Source organism: Suricata suricatta, chromosome 9 (assembly GCF_006229205.1).
Source record: "Suricata suricatta isolate VVHF042 chromosome 9, meerkat_22Aug2017_6uvM2_HiC, whole genome shotgun sequence".
In the NCBI taxonomy this organism is placed as follows: Eukaryota; Metazoa; Chordata; class Mammalia; order Carnivora; family Herpestidae; genus Suricata; species Suricata suricatta.
The window spans coordinates 72202908-72223899 of record NC_043708.1 but is presented as its reverse complement, the minus strand read 5'-3'; the positions used below and the strand labels follow the sequence as shown (position 1 = coordinate 72223899).

Here is a 20992-nt window from a genome sequence, read left to right as displayed (position 1 = left end):
TCAAGCCAGTCGGTACCTGCAGAAAAATGAAGGAGAATGAGGATGGCTTTAGATTATTTGGTGACAAGTAGGTCAGGGTGACAATGAGGGAGAGCAGTTTCAGTCCTGCAGTGGGGCTAGGAACCAAATTACAGGTGATTTTTAAAAGCTTTTTATAGTAGAGAAACTCAGGCAAGAATCATTCAACAATGATGAAACCTTTATTTAAGGCTGTCTTTGCCTACAAACCACAAAGAACATGTTCACAGAAGTTCATCTTAAAGACTCCATATTCATAGTTTCTCAGTACCTTCAATTTCCTTCTTTCCTGGTTTCTTCCATTTTTCTTCCGTTTTCTCAAATATATCCTATATATCCCTCCTCATTATCATCTATGCTCAGAAATAGAGATATAGGGGAAAAAAGAACTCAGTAATGAAATCTCAAAAAAATAAACAAAGCATGTTGAACACCTCCAGGCAGGATGAAGAAGGATACAAGGGAGTCTCCTTTATCTCACCCTTTGGAGGATGAGAATCCTAACAATTGTAATAGAAAACCGACCTATACAAAGAACTGGCCCTTCTTTGCCCTGAGCTGCCAGGGGCCAGAAATGGAAATACCAAATAGGAAAGATATAGGGAAGTTGTGGAGGGAGGGAATATACAGTTAAATGAAAGCTATTGTCTTCAGTAAAGCTCCAGAATAAAAGGTGGGCTGGCAACAGCGGCAGAAGTCTCTAAATAGCTCTCTGGAATACTGACTTCCCCTTTGCTACAGATACACAAGGAACACGTGCTTCCTTTCTCTGACTGGAGGGCCTTCCTCCTTCTCTGGTGAGTTTCAAGTACTCTTCAATGTCCAACCCCAACTATATCCATTTGATGATGCCTTCCTTAATGGAAGCCTTCCATGGGCAGAGTTCACTCTCCATTGCCTGGGCTGTCGTACCTCTAAGTGCCTGGTGTGAGAGGGATGAGGTAAGTGTCCATACCCCTAAGTCCACTACAAAACCTGTATTTGTTTACAAGTCTACCCGCTGGTCAGGACCTCCTGATCTTTGTGTCCTTAGAGCCTCATTTAGTGCCTGGCACCTAGTAGGTGACTGATCACTGGTGGGAGAAGGGAGAAAAGAAAGGGGAGGGGTGGAAAGGAAGGAAGAGCAGAGTGGAAGAAGGAAGAGAGGAAGTGTCTGATTTAACTTTGCCTGGCCACAAAAAAAAAAAAAAAAAAAAAGAAAGAAATTTTTAAAACTCTGGACAAGAGGGAAAGAAAGGAGGAAAACCACTTTTCTGAGTTTTCTCTGCCTCTCACTTTTCTCTCTGCCATTTTCTCTCACAACTTAGCAGCTCACAGCAGCTGTCCTGCTGTCACTCCTGATCCCTGACGCCACCCCAAAGAGAAGGAAAGAAGCTAGTCAGGCTTCTGGCTTCTTCTACCCCACCCCTCAAACCCCATGCCATCCCTTTCCTGCTCCAGGAGACTGGCTCCTTCGCCTCTGCCCTCCTCATCTTCCCCACACTCAGCACTTGCACCTCAGCACCCTGGCATCCCAGGCCCCTGTGCAGTGCCAGGCCCAGGCAAGGACTTCCGCCTTAGAATGAAGACCAAGGCTCTTAGGGGCTGTGGACTGAGGAAACACTGGACTGAGCCTGCAAGTTACCTGAGAAAGAATACTGTTCGTGGTTGGCCTTTCCACACTTTTCACCTTGATCCATGGGTCAGAGCCACCATCTCTCTGGCTCTCCTCTCACGGCCCCTACACGTTGGCTCCCGGAGCTTCTTGACTGTCCTCCCAGCCAAATGCGCTTTCTCCACCGAGAATGAGGTCAGGTCCCTAAACCTTGTGGAGTTGCTCCTGGGCCTCCTCTCCTCCCTTTCTCCAACAGCCTTTTCTGGGAATTCTGGAGCTACCTTTTCCTCAACGAAGATCTTATATACAAAAGCAGTTTGTGAGTTGTAAAACACCGTGCTGGAATAAGACGCTATTGTGAATCAAGCCTTCTCTTTCTCCCCCATAATCTCTGGCCTCTCTCATGACATTTCTTATCCCTTCCTCCTCCCATGCTCCGTCGCTCCCCATTCACCCAGCAGGTTTGGTTTGGTGCCGTGTGGGACCCAAGGCTACGCGCTGCACAGTCGGCAGTGTCAGGATGCAGGCAGGCATCTCAGCCCGAGGCCTTGGCAGAGTTCCCAGGCAGAGCCATCGGCCCAGGCCTGGAGAGTAGGCATGGATAAGGTGGGAGAGGGCATAAGTACAGTGGCTGTAGCCCCCCAGCACCAGAAGCTCTCCCTGCAGAGCGGCCCCTGCGGCCCCCACATGCGGGGAGGGCAAGGGTGCCAGGTGAGTCCAGCTATCAATCCTTGGTTCATAGGCCTCAAAGCTCAGCAGGTCCCCTGTCTCACCCAGCCCACCTGCGACATACAACCGGCCACCTAGAGCAGCCATGACATGGCCAGCCCGAGGTACCCCCATAGGGCTCAGAAGGGTCCCTGGCTTCTCAAGTTTGGGGTCATAGTGTAGCAATGAGTCCAGGTATTGGCCTGCCCCGCTGCAGCCACCGCTCAGGTATAGTCGGCCCTCCAGTACCGCAGCTGCATGGGCAAAGCGAGGGGCTGGAAGAGCAGGTGCCGGCCTAAGGGAGAACAGGGCAGCAATCAGGCAAAAATCCTCTTCAACTCTCCTCTTCCAAGTTCTCCAGGCTTTCTCTGATGTCTAGAAACAGCCCCTTCCCTGCTCACCTCCAGACATCGAGCTCGGGGTGATAGGTCTCCACAGAGTTGAGGGCAACGCCACCGTTTCTGCCGCCCAGGGCATAGAGTAGTCCATCCAGCGCCACCAGGGGGAAAAAGCTTCGAGCCTGGCACAAAGGCGCCATCTCCTCCCAGTCCTCTTGACTGGGGCCCCACCTGGACACAGCGGGACCAAAGAAGAGTGACCCCGGGACCCTGCGGCTTGATGGGCCAACAATTCCCCTCAGCCACCCACCTTGGGGCCTGCTATTCCATGGGGCCCATACCTGAGAGTCGATGCCAGGGTGTTGGAGTGGCTGTAGAAATCTTGTCCCCCACACACATAGAGCTCACTTCCTTCTAGACTCGCAGCCCCGTGCCGGAAGCGCCCCGGGGCAGGCAGGGCCGGCAGTCGCCCCCACTCCACAGTTCGCACCAGTCCCGTGCCACAGCAGAAGGCGCGCGCCCACCACACTCCCCGGGATGGCTGTCTTATGGCCATGTCTGCTCTGAGCCCGTCCCCGCCAATCACTACCAGGGCCTGGTCAGGCTCCCTCCGCCTCTCTTGACCTGGAACCGCAGCCTCTACCAGGAGCTGATGCAGCAAGTCTGTGGGCAGAGGGGGAGGCAGCCCCGAGGCCCGGACCCTCCGCAGCTCCCTGGTGGACATGCGGCCGAAGCGAACACATCGAAGCAGGGCCTTGGCCTCTGACTCCTGGGTTTCGGGGTTGGCAGCTAACCAACGCCATGCAGCCATGAAGGCCTCCAACTCCTCTTGCACGTGTAGTTCGTCACTATCCAGGAGCTCAGCCAGGCAGGCAGCCGGTAGAGAAGGAAAAGCGGGGCACAAAGCTACAGCAGGAAGGTGGGTGAGAAGGTAGTGACGGGCTTTGCTCCAGAGCCTTTCTAAGCCAGGGGCTTCCGCTATGGGGAACAGGGCCAGGCAACGTGCGGGGCTGAGGCCCCGTGCCAAGGCTCTCTGACACAGAGCAAGGCAGGAAGAGCTCTGGTACTGGAGAGCAGCCTGGGCAGCTCTCAGTAGTCCTGGCCACCTCGCCCGCACAGCCCCGGAGTAGGCAAAGGAGACAAGAAGTCGCAGGTCCTGGGCAGAGATAGTGTGCAGAGACACCTCTGTGCCCTGGGATTCCCTCATCCCGCTCAGGAGCATGGCGCCAAAGAACTCGCTGCCACAGGCCAGGGCTGCTCGATGCACTGCAAGAGAAGCAGAGGGGAATCCAGACTGTTGCAGATTGCCAGGCACCATCCCACCCTCGCGTCCCTGACTTCTGGCCAACCTCCGAGGCCACAGGCCAAACCTGGTGTGCATCAGGATATCATGCAGTGCTTGTTAAACTGAAGGTTTCAGGGACTCATCCCCAGAGATTCTGATTCAGTATGTCTGGATGGAGACCCTAGGAATTTGATTTTAACATTTTCAAGCACCCTGCATGATTCTCATGTTAGTGACCTGAGGACACTGATAAACATTGCTTTCGTTTTTTGATCCAGGTCAATTAGAAAAAAAGTCTTAATTGATCAAGCTGAGGAGATACTATAGACAGCTTTTGCTAAAAGGGGGCACAAAATAAACCACAAAACCAGTGTGCAACTTACATAGGTCTCTGTGGGGCACACAGGGCCACTGGCATCAGCCATTCTGTTAGTCAGGATTTTACTTAGAAAATAGTACCACATGAGGTACCTGGGTGGCTCAGTGGGTTAAGTGTCTGACTTCGGCTCAGGTCATGATCTCACAGTTTGTGGGTTTGAGCCCTATGTCAGGCTCTGTGCTGACAGCTCAGAGCCTGGAGCCTGCTTCGGATTCTGTGTCTCCCTCTCTCTCTCTCTGGTCCTCCCCTGCTCATGCTCTATCTCTGTCTCTCAAAAATAAATAAATGTTAAGAATTTTACTTAAAAAAAAAAAGGTTCCACACTCATGAATGGCTGTGACCTAACCTTATCTCCTGCTTGAAATTTCCATGTGCAGCTTTTCTCTGCACGCCCCCTCCTCATCTCAGTACATTTCATGGAATCACGACATTTAAAACTGGAAACCTTCAAAAGCATCCAGTTCGATTGCTCCTGAAGGAAAGTGAGTCCTAGAGAGAAGAGGTGATTTATTTTCTATTCCATGCAATGGCTGCCTGAGCAGATCTTCACCACCCACCGCCACTGATGTCAGGCGGCAATGAGCATATGTGTGTAGCGGTGCCCTTTTTACCTGCATGGCCCTCACAACACTGAAACTATGCTGTTAACAAATGCTATTAAATATAAATGTGAATAAATGCTTTCTAATGTAATGCAATTTGAGATACACGGCATCAGGTATGAAGTATTCTGATCAAAATGTTGAACCTAAATCTAATTGAACCTTTAGATCTAAATTCAGGTTTATAGGAAATTGAGAGGCTAAAGGAATAAGCTAAACAAAACCATGATGGAAAACACACACAAATCTAGAAAATGGAGCACTCTGTAAGATAACTAATCTGGTTTCTTCAGTAAGTCAAGTCATAAAATAGGAGAGGACTGTGTAAGAGCAAAGGAAGCTTGAAAGACACGTATCTAAGTACAGCACAGTGCTTGATCGGCTCCTGGGTTGAACACGCCAGCTCTAAAAGACATTTTTTGGACAAGCAGGAAAATTTCAATTTGGACTAGGTGATACTAAGGAATTATCACCGATTTTGTTAGACTTGAGCAAGGTATTGTGGTTATAAGTCCTCTTTTAAAGAGACATGTACCAATGTCACAGATTTACTTTAAACTTCACTCCACACCCTCGCCAGCATCTATAGTCTTTTGATTTGTTCATTTTAGCGACTGTTGGCATTCATAGGTCTAACAGGAGAGACCTGGCAGGGGACCATGGGGAGAGGAAGGGGGAAAGAGAGTGGGGAAGAGTGAGGGACACAGATCAAGGGAGACTACTGAATACTGAAAACGAACCATGGACTGAAGGGGGAGGGGGAGGGAGGGAAGGGGAGATGGTCATGGTGGGGGGCACTTGTGGGGAGAAGCACTGGGTGTTATATGGAAACCAATTTGACAATAAACTATTATTAAAAAAAACAATCTTCAAAAAAGCAAAAAAAAATACCTTCAGTGATAAGTAAAATAAAGAGATGAAACAAATATAAATAAATGTTCATTGTTAAGCCTGGGAAATGGGTGTTTGAGTGTTCCTATTACTATTTTCTTGGGGCTCCTGGGTAGCTCAGTTAGTTAAGCCTCTGACTCTTGATTTTGGCTCAGGTTGTGAGCTCACAGTTGGTGAGTTTTCTTGCATTGCAGAGCTTGCTTGGGACTCTCTCTCTCTCTGCCACTTAAAAAAAATATTATCTTAATTTGCTGTGTGTTTGAAGTGCTTCAGAATAAAAAAGGGAGAAAATGCTGCCAGAAGTCCTCTCAGGCAGGTACCAGGGCCAAACCCCCAGTGAAGCTTATGAACCTCAGGTTACTTTGACCGACTGGCACGATTTCCTCTCTCAAAGGACAAGTGAGTGATATTAATGGGGTTTTCCAATGTTTAAAAAAATTTTTTTTAATGTTTATTTTATTTTTGAGAGAGATAGAGAGAGAGCTGGGGAGGGGCAGAGACAGAGACAGGCAGAGGATCTGAAGCAGACTCTGTGCTGAGAGCAGAACACCCGATGCAGGGCTTGACCTCACAAACAACGCGATCATGGCCTGAGCTGAAGTCAGATGCTTAATCATCTAGCCACCCAGGTGCTCCTCCATTGTCTTTTTAAGCAGTAGGTAGTGCCTTGGTGCTTCTTCGCAAGTAGTACCTATCAGTGACAGCTTTCAGATCCATATTGCCAGAGAAAATCTGCATTCCTTGAAGCGGGGAAGCCATTTCATTTTTCATATAATCAACCAACCTCCAGCTCCGAGCCACTGTGAAAGGGTCACAACTACTTACATTCTCCCTTCTACTCATCATTATTCCCTAGAATTTTAAGTGACAGGTTTCTATCACTAAGTTGGAATGTTTCTTAGGAAAATGAAAGCAGAGGTAGAAGTATGTTTAAATTTGAAACCCTAGTGAGAATGTTGTAACTATGAAATTTATTTTTTTAATGATTTTTTAAGGTTTATTTTTGTGAGAGAGGCAGTGTGAGCAGGGGAGGGGCACGGAGAGAGAGAGAGAGAGAGACATAGAATCCGAAGCAGGCTCCAGGTTCAGAGCTGTCAGCACAGAGCCTGACATGGGGCTTGAACTCACCAACTGTGATATCATGACTTGATCTGAAGTCAGATGCTTAACCGACTACGCCACCCAAGTGCCCCATAACTATAAAATTTTAAATCCCCTGTCCATCTACTACTATCAGAAATGATAACAAACTCTTTAGAGACCTGCTATGGATTCAATGTTTATATCCGCCTCCCCACTTCCTATGTTGAAGCTCTACTCCCCAGTGTGGTGCTATCTGTAGGTGGGGCCTTTAGGAGGTGATTAAGTATGAGAGTGGAACCGTCATGAATTGAATTACTGCCATATATAAGAGATATGACTGAGATAATCTCTCCCTCTACCACGAAAAGAGGATACAGTGGGAAGGTGGCCCTCTGCAAACCAGGAAGAGGGTCCTAACCATAACCTGACATACTGGCACCCTGATCTTGGACTTCCAGGCTTCAGAACTGTAAGAAATAAATTTCATCACTGGGTACTACTTGAAACCAATACTATGATGTATGTTAACTAGCTCAAATTTAAATAAATACATTAGAAAGAAAGAAAGAAAGAAAGAAAGATAGATTTCTGTTGTCAAGCCACCTAGTCTAGGGTTTTTCTGTTAAACCAGTTCAAGCTAAGATAGGATGCTTAGTGCTCTGGGTTCCAGTCATTCTAATGAGCAGTAGCTATGTGAGTTTGGACATGCCTTGAGGTCGGAGTTCTTTATCAATAAAGTATAAAAGCTGAACTAGATAATCTCTAAACTAATATCTCTTAATTTTAAATTTTTATGTGCCTGCATTCCAACTCCATTTGTCAGATCCTATATGTCTTCAGTTTGGTTGCCTAGGAGGCAGTGCATGGCCTAGTGAAAACAGACCGGGCTAGTGAATACTGGCTTCTATCCTGGTTCTCACCAGGTAACATTTCAGGGTTTAATGTTCTCCCCTTGGGAAGCCTAGGGATAATGGCATCTACCTCACTAGTTTTCAGCAAGAATGAAAAGAGATGGCATGTGTAAAAATTCCTGACCCAAGTACCTCACTTAGTGTCAATAGCATCTGAATAATACTCGACTTATTCATCCCTCCTTAGCTTTTCTAGTGATGAGCCATGTCCTGGTAGCTTTAAGATTGTGGCAAAACAAAACCAGACCTTGTTCACTAGCTATCGAACCCATGTCTACCATGGCATCAAGCACACTTAGGTGAAAGGACACACTGTGAGTTATTCCACTATATTCCTCTGGCTTTCCTGTGAGCTAAATAGAAGACACCAAGAAGGGCCTTTGGTTAATTCCTGTTTAAGTCAATCACTTTCTGCTTGTTCCCCTGGCTTAGACTGTACTCATAACACCAGCCAGCTGGCTGGAAATTCTTGGTTACTGGGCACAGCGAAAGCCACAGGTTGAAGGGTCAGCTTAAGTTGCTCGGTGCTCCTAGGTAAACAACTCGACTGCGCATGCCTCTCACAGTGGGTCAGGAAAGGCACCAAAGGCCACCCCCAGGGAAATTCTGACTCCAGCTGGGATCCAAACCACTATGATAGGGATCAAACCACCTGCAGCTTGCACACACATAAATGCACCTACAGTAATGTAATGCCTCACCCCGCAGTCTGCAGCCGCCTGCCTCCAGCTCCAGGTCACACCCGATGCCCTCTTGGTACAGGAGCTCGATGCTCCGCAGGTTCTCCCTCAGCTCCTCTGCCTGGCTGGGCTGCTTTTCACCTTCCCCGGTGCTTCCAGTCCCTTTGCATTTCCACTGGGCCGCAGCCTTCACCCGGGGCGCTCCCAGGGCATCGGCAGCAAACAGCACATCTCCCAGTGGGGCAGGGCCCAGCAACCCCTCATAGGCAAATGTCAGCACGGCCTCCCAGGCCCCAGCGGCCACGTCGAGGCTGAGGGGGGATCGTGGACCTTTGCCACCCAGCAGCCTGTCACGGAAGAGGCTGCTAATTGCAGCCAAGATTACCCGATGCACCCCATATACTTGCCCCCCAACTGACACCTCTTCGTCCAGCAACAACCTCTGCTCCCGCAGCCGCTGGGCCTCCGCGAAAAACTGGCTGGGATGCTCCTCGCTGCGCAGACCCTCCAGCTCCGCCGCGTCTTCTTCCTCTTCATAGTCTTCCTCCTCTTCTTCCTCTAGGGACAAGACTGGAGAGGGAAGGCTCCCTGGGGCCATGGGCATGGGGATAGGCTCTTCCAGAGGAAAGGGGGGCAAACTGGGATCCTCATCTGGGGAAGGTGGCCAGGAGGGGGTTCTCCGGTCGGGCAAAGGTAGGTCAAGGCGATCCTTCTGGGCGGAAGGAGAGACACTCCCCGGGTCTAAGGGACGCTGTGAGGAGTCCGAGACGCTCATGGTCCAGGTTTGCTGTTTTGCTACAGGTAAACAGAGGCGGGGTTCAGAGCTGGACCCACAAAGGCCAGAGGAACCCCCATTTCCAGCCCGGCGACATGGCAGACACTCTCCCCACTGCAAATTGCATTCCCCACCCGCTTCCCAAGGCTCAAGCAACTAGGCTATACCGCCCAACTCTGGGGTTCCAGAAGAGCACCGAAGTGTGCAAGAAACCTGTGTACTGATCCAGAACCCGGGACAGTAGCCCACCCGGCTTGCCCCCAGCCCACCCTGATAGTCACCCTCCCGAGACACAGAGCGTCCTTCCTGACTCTCCCTTGAACCCTCTCTGCTTCGCTTTGGATCCTGTGAGAAAGTTGCCCCACCCAACTAATTATAGCCAGCGCTGACGGGCTGCGGAGCTGGGCTCCGGGTGCCCAGACTCTGACACCCAATCCTCCGGACTCCGTCCCGAGATGACCTCCTCCCCCCTTCCACCTGTAGGTCACGTCCTTGTGCTGAGCGAGTCAAATTCAGAAGCCAAGGAGGATGTGGGGATCGGGTGGAGTGAGCCAGGGCAGAAAGGCTGCGTTCATCAGTTGGGGCTGGAGAGGGAGAGAGAAGAGAGTCTGGACTGCGCACACCTCCCCGCAATGTGGGGCCAGAAGAGGGAAGGGTGTGTTTGGAGTCAGTTCTAGGCTTTGTCTGTTAGTTTTTCTGTGCACGATAAAGCTAAGACCCTGGAGCAAACCAAACTGACTTGAAACGCACACATAACCCGATGAGTCCACTGAGGGTGACGGGGAAGGGATCAATCAGGGCTGCACTCCGTAGGTGATCAACCCGCAGTTTGTAATTTCCTCCCTGTCCCCAGGTGAGGTCGCTGGTGAGATAGAGGCCCAACCCTGTGTGCTCAGGAAATCTGGAGGAGTCTAACCCTCACCAAGGTCCCTGGGATGAGGATGGACCAGTGGAAAGTGGGGTGACCTCTGCTGCTGCGGGGACCAAAGTCCTGGACTGGACGGGTTGGGGGGTGGGGGGGGGGCATAAGCACTCTGAGATAGGACACCAACAGCCACTGCCTCTGCCCAGGATAACACCTCTTTCTTATCCTGAGACTCATCCCCCCAAATCCCGCCGTTTTTCACTGAATTTCCAGATATCTTCCTGGGGAAGAAACTTAAGGGAAACGGACAATGAGGCCTCTTCCTCCCCTCTCCTGGGAAGGTGGGATGGGACAGGGGCACCTGAGGGGGAATTCCCTGGCCTATAAGAAGACAGGTCCAGGCTGGATTGATTGACCCAACAAGCTGACTTAACCAGGAAGTAAAGCATGATTATCCCTTAGGACTTGGTGAGAGGATGGCTGGCGTTCACATGGGGGAGGAGTGAGACCAGATGGGTTCCTCTTTCCTCTCCTTTCAGATGGCACGTACTTCCTTATTTCATGCAGCCTTAGTCCAGAGCTTGGCATTTCCATCTAGATCATCTTCACTTTCACCAACGTATTAGTCATGGCTATGCACATGGCAGGCTTCACAGAGATCCTTTCAAACCTGCTCAGGCCAATGCTCATCCCCTCCCTTGGTATACCCTTTTCCCAAGTCAGCTCACCACCAGCCTGCACTTTTTGTGACTCCAGCCTGGGCAAGTCAGTTGAGTGTCCCACTTCGGCTCAGGTCATGATCTCATGCTCCTGAGTTCCAGCCCTGCATGGGCTCTGTGCTGACAGCTCAGACCCTGGAGTCTCCTTCAGATTCTGTGTCTCTCTCTCTCTGCCCTCTCCTTGCTCAAGTTCTCTCTAAAATAAATAAATGTTAATTAAAAATAAAAAAAAAATCAGATGGAGGCATCAAATGAGTCAATAAAGTCTCTCTGACCCACTACCTCAATGTTCTGTCCTTCCAGGAGCATGGGTGCAGCTGCCTAAGATAGATCGGGGAAACGAGTTATGCTTGGTGGGCATGGTGACCATGACTGTCCTTCCGTCCCTGGCAACAGCCAGTGTGGAATGGATGTCTAAGGCAGAAGCCAGGGAGTAAAGGTAGTGGTAAGAACTGAGGGGGTGGTGGAGAGAGCTGGACAGATCCGGAAGGAGAGATGTGAATGTATGCACACACGTGCTCCCACTGGTAGAGCAGATTCTCAGGGACCCAACCCAAAACTGGACAAATTTGCTGGAACAGACCCCGTACACCGACTCTTTAAGGGAAAAATAAGGACTTATTCTAGAGATCTGTTGGGATGAGCACTAGACAACACTACCAGATGAGAAATGCCATTTCCTGCTCCCAGATAGTTACAATCTTGAGAGCCATCCCTCTGGCAAGGAAAGGGATGCTTTGTAGTTTGAGGCAAGAAGGAAAAGAACACCCATTTTCTCATTTAGCTAGACCCCTTTATGGGAAAAGGCTGATGGAAAAGTGAACTGGAGGATGGGAGAGTGAGGAAGAGGAGTTACTCCTCTCCTTCCATTCACACTTTTTTTTTTTTTTTTGTATTCCCAGCCCAAATGATCTTAATGATCTTCCTGATCCTCTCTTTTATCAACTATCTGCCAGGGACATTCCTCCCCACAAATCCCAGCCTATAAGCCACTTGTTTCTTTAGGTGAACTCAGTGGGAAGCTGGCTGAGAAATGCATTAAAGGGAAGGCATGCCTCTGAATGTCACCTCCCCTTGGAGCAGGGTACCTCATTAGCCCAAGCCTCCTCAGAAAAGACCCCTTGACTTCTGCTTCTGCATGACATTTGCAAGCGGACCATCAGAGTCCTATAAGTCCCTGGGCTGGCCAGTTTACAATCTTACCTTATTTGTCTCAGCCTAAGTCACTGACACTAAACTGGGTAGAGGGGTAATGACCTTGGCTGAATGACAGGAAGCTATGAGGTGCCCCTCAAAAACATAATTTTTCTCTGTTCTTTTACATAAATCACATTTTCTTTGAAAATATGATCCCACAGTGGTGAGGTCCAGAGGGTAGTTGCTTTGGCATGTTTTCCATCTTCTTCCCCTCAGCCACTGGGGTGCTCAGAGAGATGTCTCTCTGGAGACCTCAAGGTGAGAACCATGTTCAGGCATGGAGCATTATCTCCCTGCCTTCTCTTGTCACTAAACAGTTCAACTCTTGTTTCCAGGACCCTGCTACAGCTATCCTTGCCATCCTGTGGAGGTACTTTACTACCTGTGCATCTCTGCCACAACTGGCAAGGCCTTCTGTGCAGAATGACCTGGAGCCCTGGTTTTTGCCTCTCTGAGGGCCTAGGGTATAGCTGGTGAAATGGCAAGAGGCCTCATCAATCACATCAAAAGTAGATTACACATAGGTAATCTCACACTGCACCTTCCTTCACCATTTCTCCCCATCCCTCATTTCACTAACAAATTGTATAATGTTCTTTGATTATCCTGTTTGGACACACCCCCTCCCCCAAACCTTACACACAAACTTCCATTCCCCTCTTTGGCATTAGTGGTACCTCGATAGTCCTACTGCTTTGGAATGGGGTTCTCTCCCCACGAAGGAATGTGTGTTCCCAATCTCATTTCCAGGCTTCTGTATGGCTGGAGATGCTCCAGGAAGTAGGACTGGCATGGGCGTGTGGAAGGAAGCTGCCTGGGGCCAGAGTGCCCATATGGCTAGGATTTCTCAGTTGTCAAGAGCAAGGGTCTTGCCTGTATGTGCTCCCTAATCACTACGAGGCGAGTGAACAAAGAGGGGCAAGATTAGTGAGATAAACCTTACCTAACCCACTGCCTGGCATAGAGGAGATGCTCAAAAACCAATAATGACTTAATGGGATTTATGTGTGGGGTAAAACCTTCAAAGAGCAAGATAAAATTTAATATACCCTGCAACCTCCAGGAAAGCTAGGTGAAAATATGAGTGGAATGCATTGCTTCTGAAACGCACTGATTTCTGCCTCTGCCTGCTCTTTTCAAGCCATGAGCATGGTGTCTGCCTTCAAGCCCCTGAGGTCTACTGGAACCCTCAGTATCATTCTGTCCTCTGCCCTTTCCTGTTTCCTTTCAACCCCCAAAAGCTTCCAGGTTAGTTGGTATCTTACCAAGAGGCTGGGGGGAAATGGAGAAAATGTATGTAGAGTCTGGGGCCATCCTAAGAGTATAATATTTTTGAGGAGGAGGAATACAAGAGGGCTCTGTCTCAGCAACCAGGGGTTAGATGATGATTTAGGGAGGGGGAGGGGACTGTGGTTGGCTGGTGTTCAAGAGACAATCCAAGCTCACACAGCAAAATTCAAAGTCTGCCTGTATATCAAGGCGAAGTTTGGGGAGGGTGTCATTCTACCATCTGCCTCCTGTTTTCCCTCCCCACATTATCAGGAATCTCACCACATTCTACTCCCATCCTTTACTCCTGTTAAGACCTCTAAGTGCCCTCAACTCTTTCCTCTGTGCTCCTCACTCACTCTTGCCTCCCTATAGAAGTAGGAGCCTCTTCCTGGGAGTGTCCCCAAATGACTGCTATGCCTTCTTACAGTGGCTGTGCCAGAATAAACTGTACCCAGTGGTTGGCTTTTTTGGGAAAAGCTATGGCAGGAGCCATGAACCTATGTGAGGCTATCTGCTCATGTTCTGTATTGCTGTAGCTTTCATCCTTATTGGTGAGTGCTTCTCCACCCCCACACAGGGCTTCATCAATCACCTTTCCACTCATGGCCCTCACTGTCCCGCCTCTTACTTTTAGGGCTTAACTCTAAAGCTTCTTTTCTAGAGCCGAGTCCTGAAAGTGGAAAAAATGTCTGTAAACTTGGTGGTGGGATGCATGGAAGTTGGAGAGGTGGGTGGGTAGGGGGGAGCATGAGGGAAGGAAGCCACAATACGATGATGTCCTTGTCTCTCTAGTCCCCAATCCCATGACTCATTTGGAGACCAACTTCCCGACCTTTGATCTCTCCCAAAGCTGATCTGAACACCACCCCTGTCATCTCTAACTTTTTCCTCTGCTCCTAATCCCCTTGTCAACTTTGGTGGTTTCCTGCTTCCCTTCACCAGATGCATGGTTAGGATGGGCATGTGTTAGTATGCGGTTACACTGACAGGGCTGGGAGGACCTGAGAGAGCTGCAGGAGCACTCTTGGGGTTCAAGAGTGGGCGGTACTGAGGCTCGGACAGGGACAGGCTGCACTCACGCTCCCCTGCAGTCTAGTGCCTTTCCTTCCACAGGTACAGCCCCTGGCTCACCCTCCTGGGCTCTCAGCTCTGTTTGCTTATCACATTCCTTCTCACCTGGTGGGTAGCACTATGCTGTTTATCCTTTTGCTGCTGCTCTTTATATTCCACAAGAAATCCGGTGAATAAGACAGCAAGTAGGTAAGGGAGTGAGGGAGTGCATGAGGTCGATGACCGTAAGAAGCCCACAACTACCAAGAGTAACTCATCTCCTTTCCTACCTGAGAAGTGAGGCCCCACTTCTAATCATTCTGCGCCCCCTCTTCCTCAGCAGATGTGAACTGGAGCTCTTCAGTCCAGACGAGCGCCTCTCACATGGCACTATCCTAGTCAGTGAACTTGACCAATATGCAGGACCACGTCAAGAACTTCTGGTGAGGTTGAGCACTGGAGGCCCCTGGAATGGATCTTACCTGCACGAGTTCAGATTGTACAGTGTTTACAATTTTTAAAATTCACTGCCAGCACTGAACATGCCTCTGGTAGTTCAGGACCTCCGTCCCACCTGACACGCTCTGCTGTGGCTGAGTAGCTGCTGTCCCGCGGGGTAGGGCACTGATTCCTCAGTTTGCCACAGTTCCCACCTGGTCCACTTTATTCTTTGATATGATGTAAATGACTGGTTCTTACAGGCTTTTGAGATTTCAATCCCTGCTCTAGCCATAAAAGGAAACCAGCTTCCCCAAATCTAGGAGGGGCAGTGAGGAAAAGGAAGGAAAGAGAATTCTAGGTAGTCAGGGTAAGGTTCCCTGAGGAAGGCTGTTCCATAGCACAGCAGATGCCACGAGAATCATGGCTACCAGCTTCCCTTGTGCCGTGAGATGGAAAAGCCTAATACTCTTGGTTTCTCCCCGAAATCCTCTCTAAAATCCCCCAGCAGGTGGGAAAGAGTTGATCTCTGTTTCTTGCTGAATCTGGAATTCTTTTTTTCTGCAGCCAAAAGGCTTTTGAAGACTCAGTGGCCTTATACCAGGTACAACAGCCACCATCAAAGGGGGAACTTGAAGTGTGCTTTTCTCAATACTCCTGTTCCTTCAGGCTACATCTCTGAGCAGGACTTACAGGCAAATAAAAAGCAGGTATATAGAAACAAGGCCAATAAGTAGGGAAATTGTCCCAGAGTAGGAACTGACCATGGTGCTCACCTGTCCTCTGCTCATTCTTCCTAACTGTGTAGTCAGAGTGGCACATATCTTCATGGAGTCCTATGGCAATATTCCCAGGATGCTGCAGTCATAGCCATGTGAGTCTGGGAAGATTCCAAACCACAGAGCAAAGATCCCAAGGGTAGGGCTGGTCCAATGATTAGGTAAGCTGAGGAACAGGTTCCCTTCCTCAGACTGCCTTTTGTAACAAGAGCCTACCTTTGATCCCTCATTCAGCCTGCCCTGGGGCCCTATATATGACTCGACTGGATGCTATCCAGAGGCCTAACATCTGCAAATGCCTTCATCTGTGGAAATCAGCAGGACACACCGACCCTGTATACTGTCAATATAAGAGACTCGGGAGAGACTGAGCTAGGAGGAGTTGTTCACAAGTTAGTACCCAAGGCCACGATTTTAGTCTCCTGGATCTATAAACTGTGAGCCTATCTAGGGAAGCCTCAGCCATAAGCCCAAAGCTCCCTAAGGAAAGAAGTCTCCTACTAAGCAGTACCAGCTGGGTCTGCAGTGCTAAATGTCCTCCCTCTAGGATCCCTCCATCCCATAATAGTAATAAAAACTTATAAACAAATACCCAAGGCTACTGTATAAAATATTTGATACTTTAGGATGAAATGTTTTGAATATACATGTTAAGTCCATTTGGTCCAGTGTGTCATTCAGAACCATTTTCCTTGAAGATATCTGCTTAGATTATTGCCCATTGCTATAAGCCCCCTACTGTTATGGTATTATTATCAGTGAGTTTCTTTATGTTTTTGGTTCATTGATTTATATAGTTGGGTTCTTCCATGGTGGGGGCATACATATTTATAATTGTTAGATCTTCTTGGTGGGTAGACCCCTTAATTATGATATAATGCCCTTACTCATCTCTTGTTATAGACTTTATTTTAAAATCTAGTTTGTCTGATATCAATATGGCTATTTCAGCTTTCTTTTGAGATAAAGTGTTTTCCAGACAAACAAAAATTCAACCAGACTTGCAAGAAATTTTAAAGGGGACTTTCTGAGTGGAGAAGACAAAACAAAACAAAAAAGACCAAAACCAACAAAGACTAAATGCCAATAGACTAAACGCTCCAATCAAAAGACACAGGGTATCAGAATGGATTAGAAAACAAGATCCATCCATTTGCTGCTAACAAGAGACTCATTTTATTTTTTTTTAATTTTTTAAAAATTTATTTCTGAGAGACAGAGAGATAGCATGAGCAGGGGAGGGTCAGAGAGAGGGAGACACAGAATCAGAAGCAGGCTCCAGGCTCTGAGCTGTCAGCACAGAGCCTGATGCGGGGCTCGAACCCACGAACCGTGAGATCATGACCTGAGCTGAAGCCGGACGCTTAACCAACTGAGCCACCCAGGCACCCCACAAGAGACTCATTTTAGACACAAAGACACCTGCATACTGAAAGGTGATGGAGAACGATCTATCATGCTAATGGTTGTCAAAAGAAAGCTGAAATAGCCATATTGATATCAGACAAACTAGATTTTAAAATAAAGTCTATAACAAGAGATGAGTAAGGGCATTATATCGTAATTAAGGGGTCTACCCACCAAGAAGATCTAACAATTATAAATATGTATGCCCCCAACGTGGAAGAACCCAACTATATAAATCAATGAACCAAAAACATAAAGAAACTCATTGATAATAATACCATAACAGTAGGAGGCTTATAGCAATGGGCAATAATCTAAGCAGATATCTTCAAGGAAAATGGTTCTGAATGACACACTGGACCAAATGGACTTAACATGTATATTCAAAACATTTCATCCTAAAGCATCAAAATATACATTATTCTTGAGTGCACCTGGAACATTCTCCAGACTAGATCAGATACTGGGTCACAAATCAGTCATCAACAGGTACAAAAAGTTCGAGATCATACCTTGCATATTTTCAGACCACAATGCTATGAAACTTGATATCAACCACAAGAAAGTCTGGAAAGACCATCAATACTTGGAAATTAAAGAACCTCCTACTAAAGAATAAATGGGCTAACCAAGAAATTAAAGAGGAAATTGAAAAGTACATAGAAGCCAATGAAAATAAAAACACCACAGCCCAAAACCTCTGGGATGCAGTAAAGGCAGTCATAAGAGGAAAGTATACAGCAATCCAGGCCTTCCTAAAGAAAGAGAAAAGGTCACAAATACACCACTCTACCTCACACCTAACAAAGCTGGAAAAAGAACAGCAAATAAAGCCCCAAACCAGCAGAAGGGAAATAATAAAGATTAGAGCAGAAACCAATGTTATAAAAAAACAAACAAACAACAAAAAACAGTAGAAAAAATTAATGAAACCAGAAGCTGGTTCTTTGAAAGAATTAACAACATTGATAAACCCCTAGCTATATTGATCAAAAAGAAAATGGAAAGGACCCAAATAAATAAAATCAAGAATGAAAGAGGAGAAATCACAACCAAAATCACAGAAATACAAACAATAATAAGACAATATTCTGAGCAATTATATGCTAACAAATTGGGCAATCTGGAAGAAATGGATAAATTCCTAGAAACATATAAACTACCAAAACTGAAACAGGAAGAAATAGAAAATTGGAACAAACCCATAACTGGTAAAGAAATTAAATCACCAATCAAAAATCTCCTACTAAACAAGAGTCCAGGGCCAGATGGCTTTCCAGCGGAATTCTACCAAACACTTAAAAAAAGGGTTAACACCTATTCTTTTGAAGCTGTTCCAAAAAATAGAAATGGAAAGAAACTTCCAACGTCATTCTACAAGGCCAACATTTCCTTGATTCTAAAACCAGACAAAGACTCCACTAAAAAGGAGCACTACAGACCAATTTCCCTGTTGAGCATGGGTGCAAAACTTCTCAGTAAGATACTAGCAAACCATAAACAACAATACATTAAAAGAATTATTTACCACGACCAAGTGGGATTTATTCCTGGGATGCAGGACTGATTCAGTATCCACAAATCAATCAATGTGCTACATCACATTAATAAAAGAAAGGACAAGAACCACACGATCCTCTCAATAGATGCAGAGAAACCATTTGACAAAATGCAGCATCCTTTCTTCATAAAAACCCTCAAGCTATACAAGGATCATACTCCAAGATCATAAAGGCCATATATTTAAGACCTGCTGCTAATAATTTCATCATCAATGAGGAAAAACCGAGAGCTTCCCCCCGAAGGTCAGGAACACAACAAGGATGTCCACTCTCACCACTGTTATTCAATATCATGTTGAAATTCCTAGCCTCAACAATCAGACAACACAAAGAGATAAAAGGCATCCAAAAAGGCAAGGAGGAAGTCAAACTTTCACTCTTTGCACACAATATGATACTCTGTGGAAAATCCAAAAGACTCCACCAAAAAGCTGCTAGAACTGATACATGAATTCAGCAAAGTTGCAGGATATAAAATCAATGTACAGAAATTAGTAGCATTTCTATACACCAATAATGAAGCAACAGAAAGAGAAATCCAGGCATCAATCCTGTTTACAATTACACCGAAAACGATAAAATACCTAGGAATAAACCTGACCAGAAAGGTGAAAAGTCTATATGCTGAAAACTATAGAAAGCTTATGAAAGAAACTGAAGACACAAAAAAATGGAAAAACATTCCATCCTCATGAATTAGAAGAACAACTATTGTTAAAATGTCGATACCACCCAAAGTAGTATTCAATGCAATCCCTATCAAAATAACACCAGCATTCTTCACAGAGCTAGAACAAACAGTCCTAAAGTTTGTATGGAACCAGAAAAGACCCCAAATAGCCAAAGCAATCCTGAAAAAGAAAACCAAAGCTGGAGGCATCACAATTCCAGACTACAAGCTGTATTATAAAGTTGTAACCATCAAGACAGTATGATACTGGCACATAGATCAATGGAACAGAAAAGAGAACCCAGAAATGGGCCCACAAACATATGGCCAACTAATTTTTGACAAAGCAGGAAAGAATATCCAATGGAAAGAAGACAGTCTCTTCAGCAAATGGTGCTGGGAAAACTGGACAGCGACATGCAGAAGAATGAACCTGGACCACTCCCCTACACCATACACAAAAATAAACTCAAAATGGATGAAAAACCTAAACATAAGACAAGACGCTATTGTAATCCTGGAGGAGAAAACAGGCAACAACCTCTTGAAACTTGGCAGCAGCAATTTTTTACTGGAAGCAAGGGGAATAAAAGCAAAAGTGAACTATTGGCACATCATTAAGATAAAAAGCTTCTGCACAGTGAAGGAAACGATCAGCAAAACTAATAGGCAATGAACTGGGTCCCCTGAGTGGCTCAGCTGGTTGAGTGTCCAACTTTGGCTCAGGTTATGATCTCACGGTTCATGGGTTCGAGCCCTGCATTGGGCTCTGTGCTGACCACTAGCTCAGAGCCTAGAGCCTGCTTTGGATTCTGTGTCTCTTTCTCTCTCTGCCCCTCTCTGTTCACACTCTGTCTCTCTCTGTCTCTCAAAAATAAATAAATGTAAAAATTTTTTTTTTAATTAGGCAATGAACAGCAAGGGAGGAGATATTTGCAAATGACATTATCAGATAAAGGGTTAGTATCCAGTATCTATAAAGAACTTATCAAATTCAACACCCAAGAAAACAAATGATCCAGAGAAGAAATGGGCAAAATACATGAATAGACATTTTCCAAAGAAGACATCCAGACGGCTAACACACACTTGAAAAAGTGCTCAACGTCACTCATCATCAGGGAAATACAAATCAAAACCACAATGAGATACCACCTCACACCTGTCAGAATGGCTAACATTAACAACTCAAGCAACAAAGATGTTGACAAAGACGTGGAGAAAGAGGAACTCTTCTGCACTCCTGGTGGGCATGCAAACTGGTGCATCCACTCGGGAAAACAGTATGGAGATTCCTCAAAAAATTAAAAATAGAATTACCTTACAACCTAGCAAATGCACTACTCGGTATTTATCCAAAGAATACAGGAGTACTGATTCAAAAGGGCACATGCATCCCATTTATATAGCAGCACTATCAACAATAGCCAAAGTATGGAAATAGCCCAAAATCCATCAGCTGATGAATGAATAAAGAAGATGTGGCATACACATACAATGGAGTATTAGTTGGCAATCAAAACGAATGAAATCTTGCCATTTGCAATGACATGGACAGAAATAGAATATATTATGTTAAGGGAAATAAATTAGTCAGAGAAAGACAAATACTCTTATTTTTGCTTTTCTTCTCTTAAGTTCATCTGTTTTGTATCTTAAATTCCACATATGAGTGAAATACATGAATAGACCTCTGACAGGTGTGATGTGGTATCTCATTGTGGTTTTGATTTGTATTTCCCTGATGATGAGTGACGTTGAGCACTTTT

General features: G+C 46.6%; 1 protein-coding gene across 1 annotated transcript; it reads right to left on the bottom strand.

The window, feature by feature from the left end:
* Nucleotides 1-1257: 1257 nt before the first annotated feature.
* Nucleotides 1258-9264, bottom strand: KLHL33 (kelch like family member 33). Its single transcript, XM_029952572.1, has 4 exons — nt 8511-9264; nt 3000-3924; nt 2722-2889; nt 1258-2615 (listed from the first exon to the last, which is right to left on the bottom strand). Exons 1-4 carry the CDS (start codon nt 9262-9264, stop codon nt 2063-2065), a joined length of 2400 nt encoding a protein of 799 aa, XP_029808432.1. The 3' UTR covers nt 1258-2062.
* Nucleotides 9265-20992: the final 11728 nt, after the last annotated feature.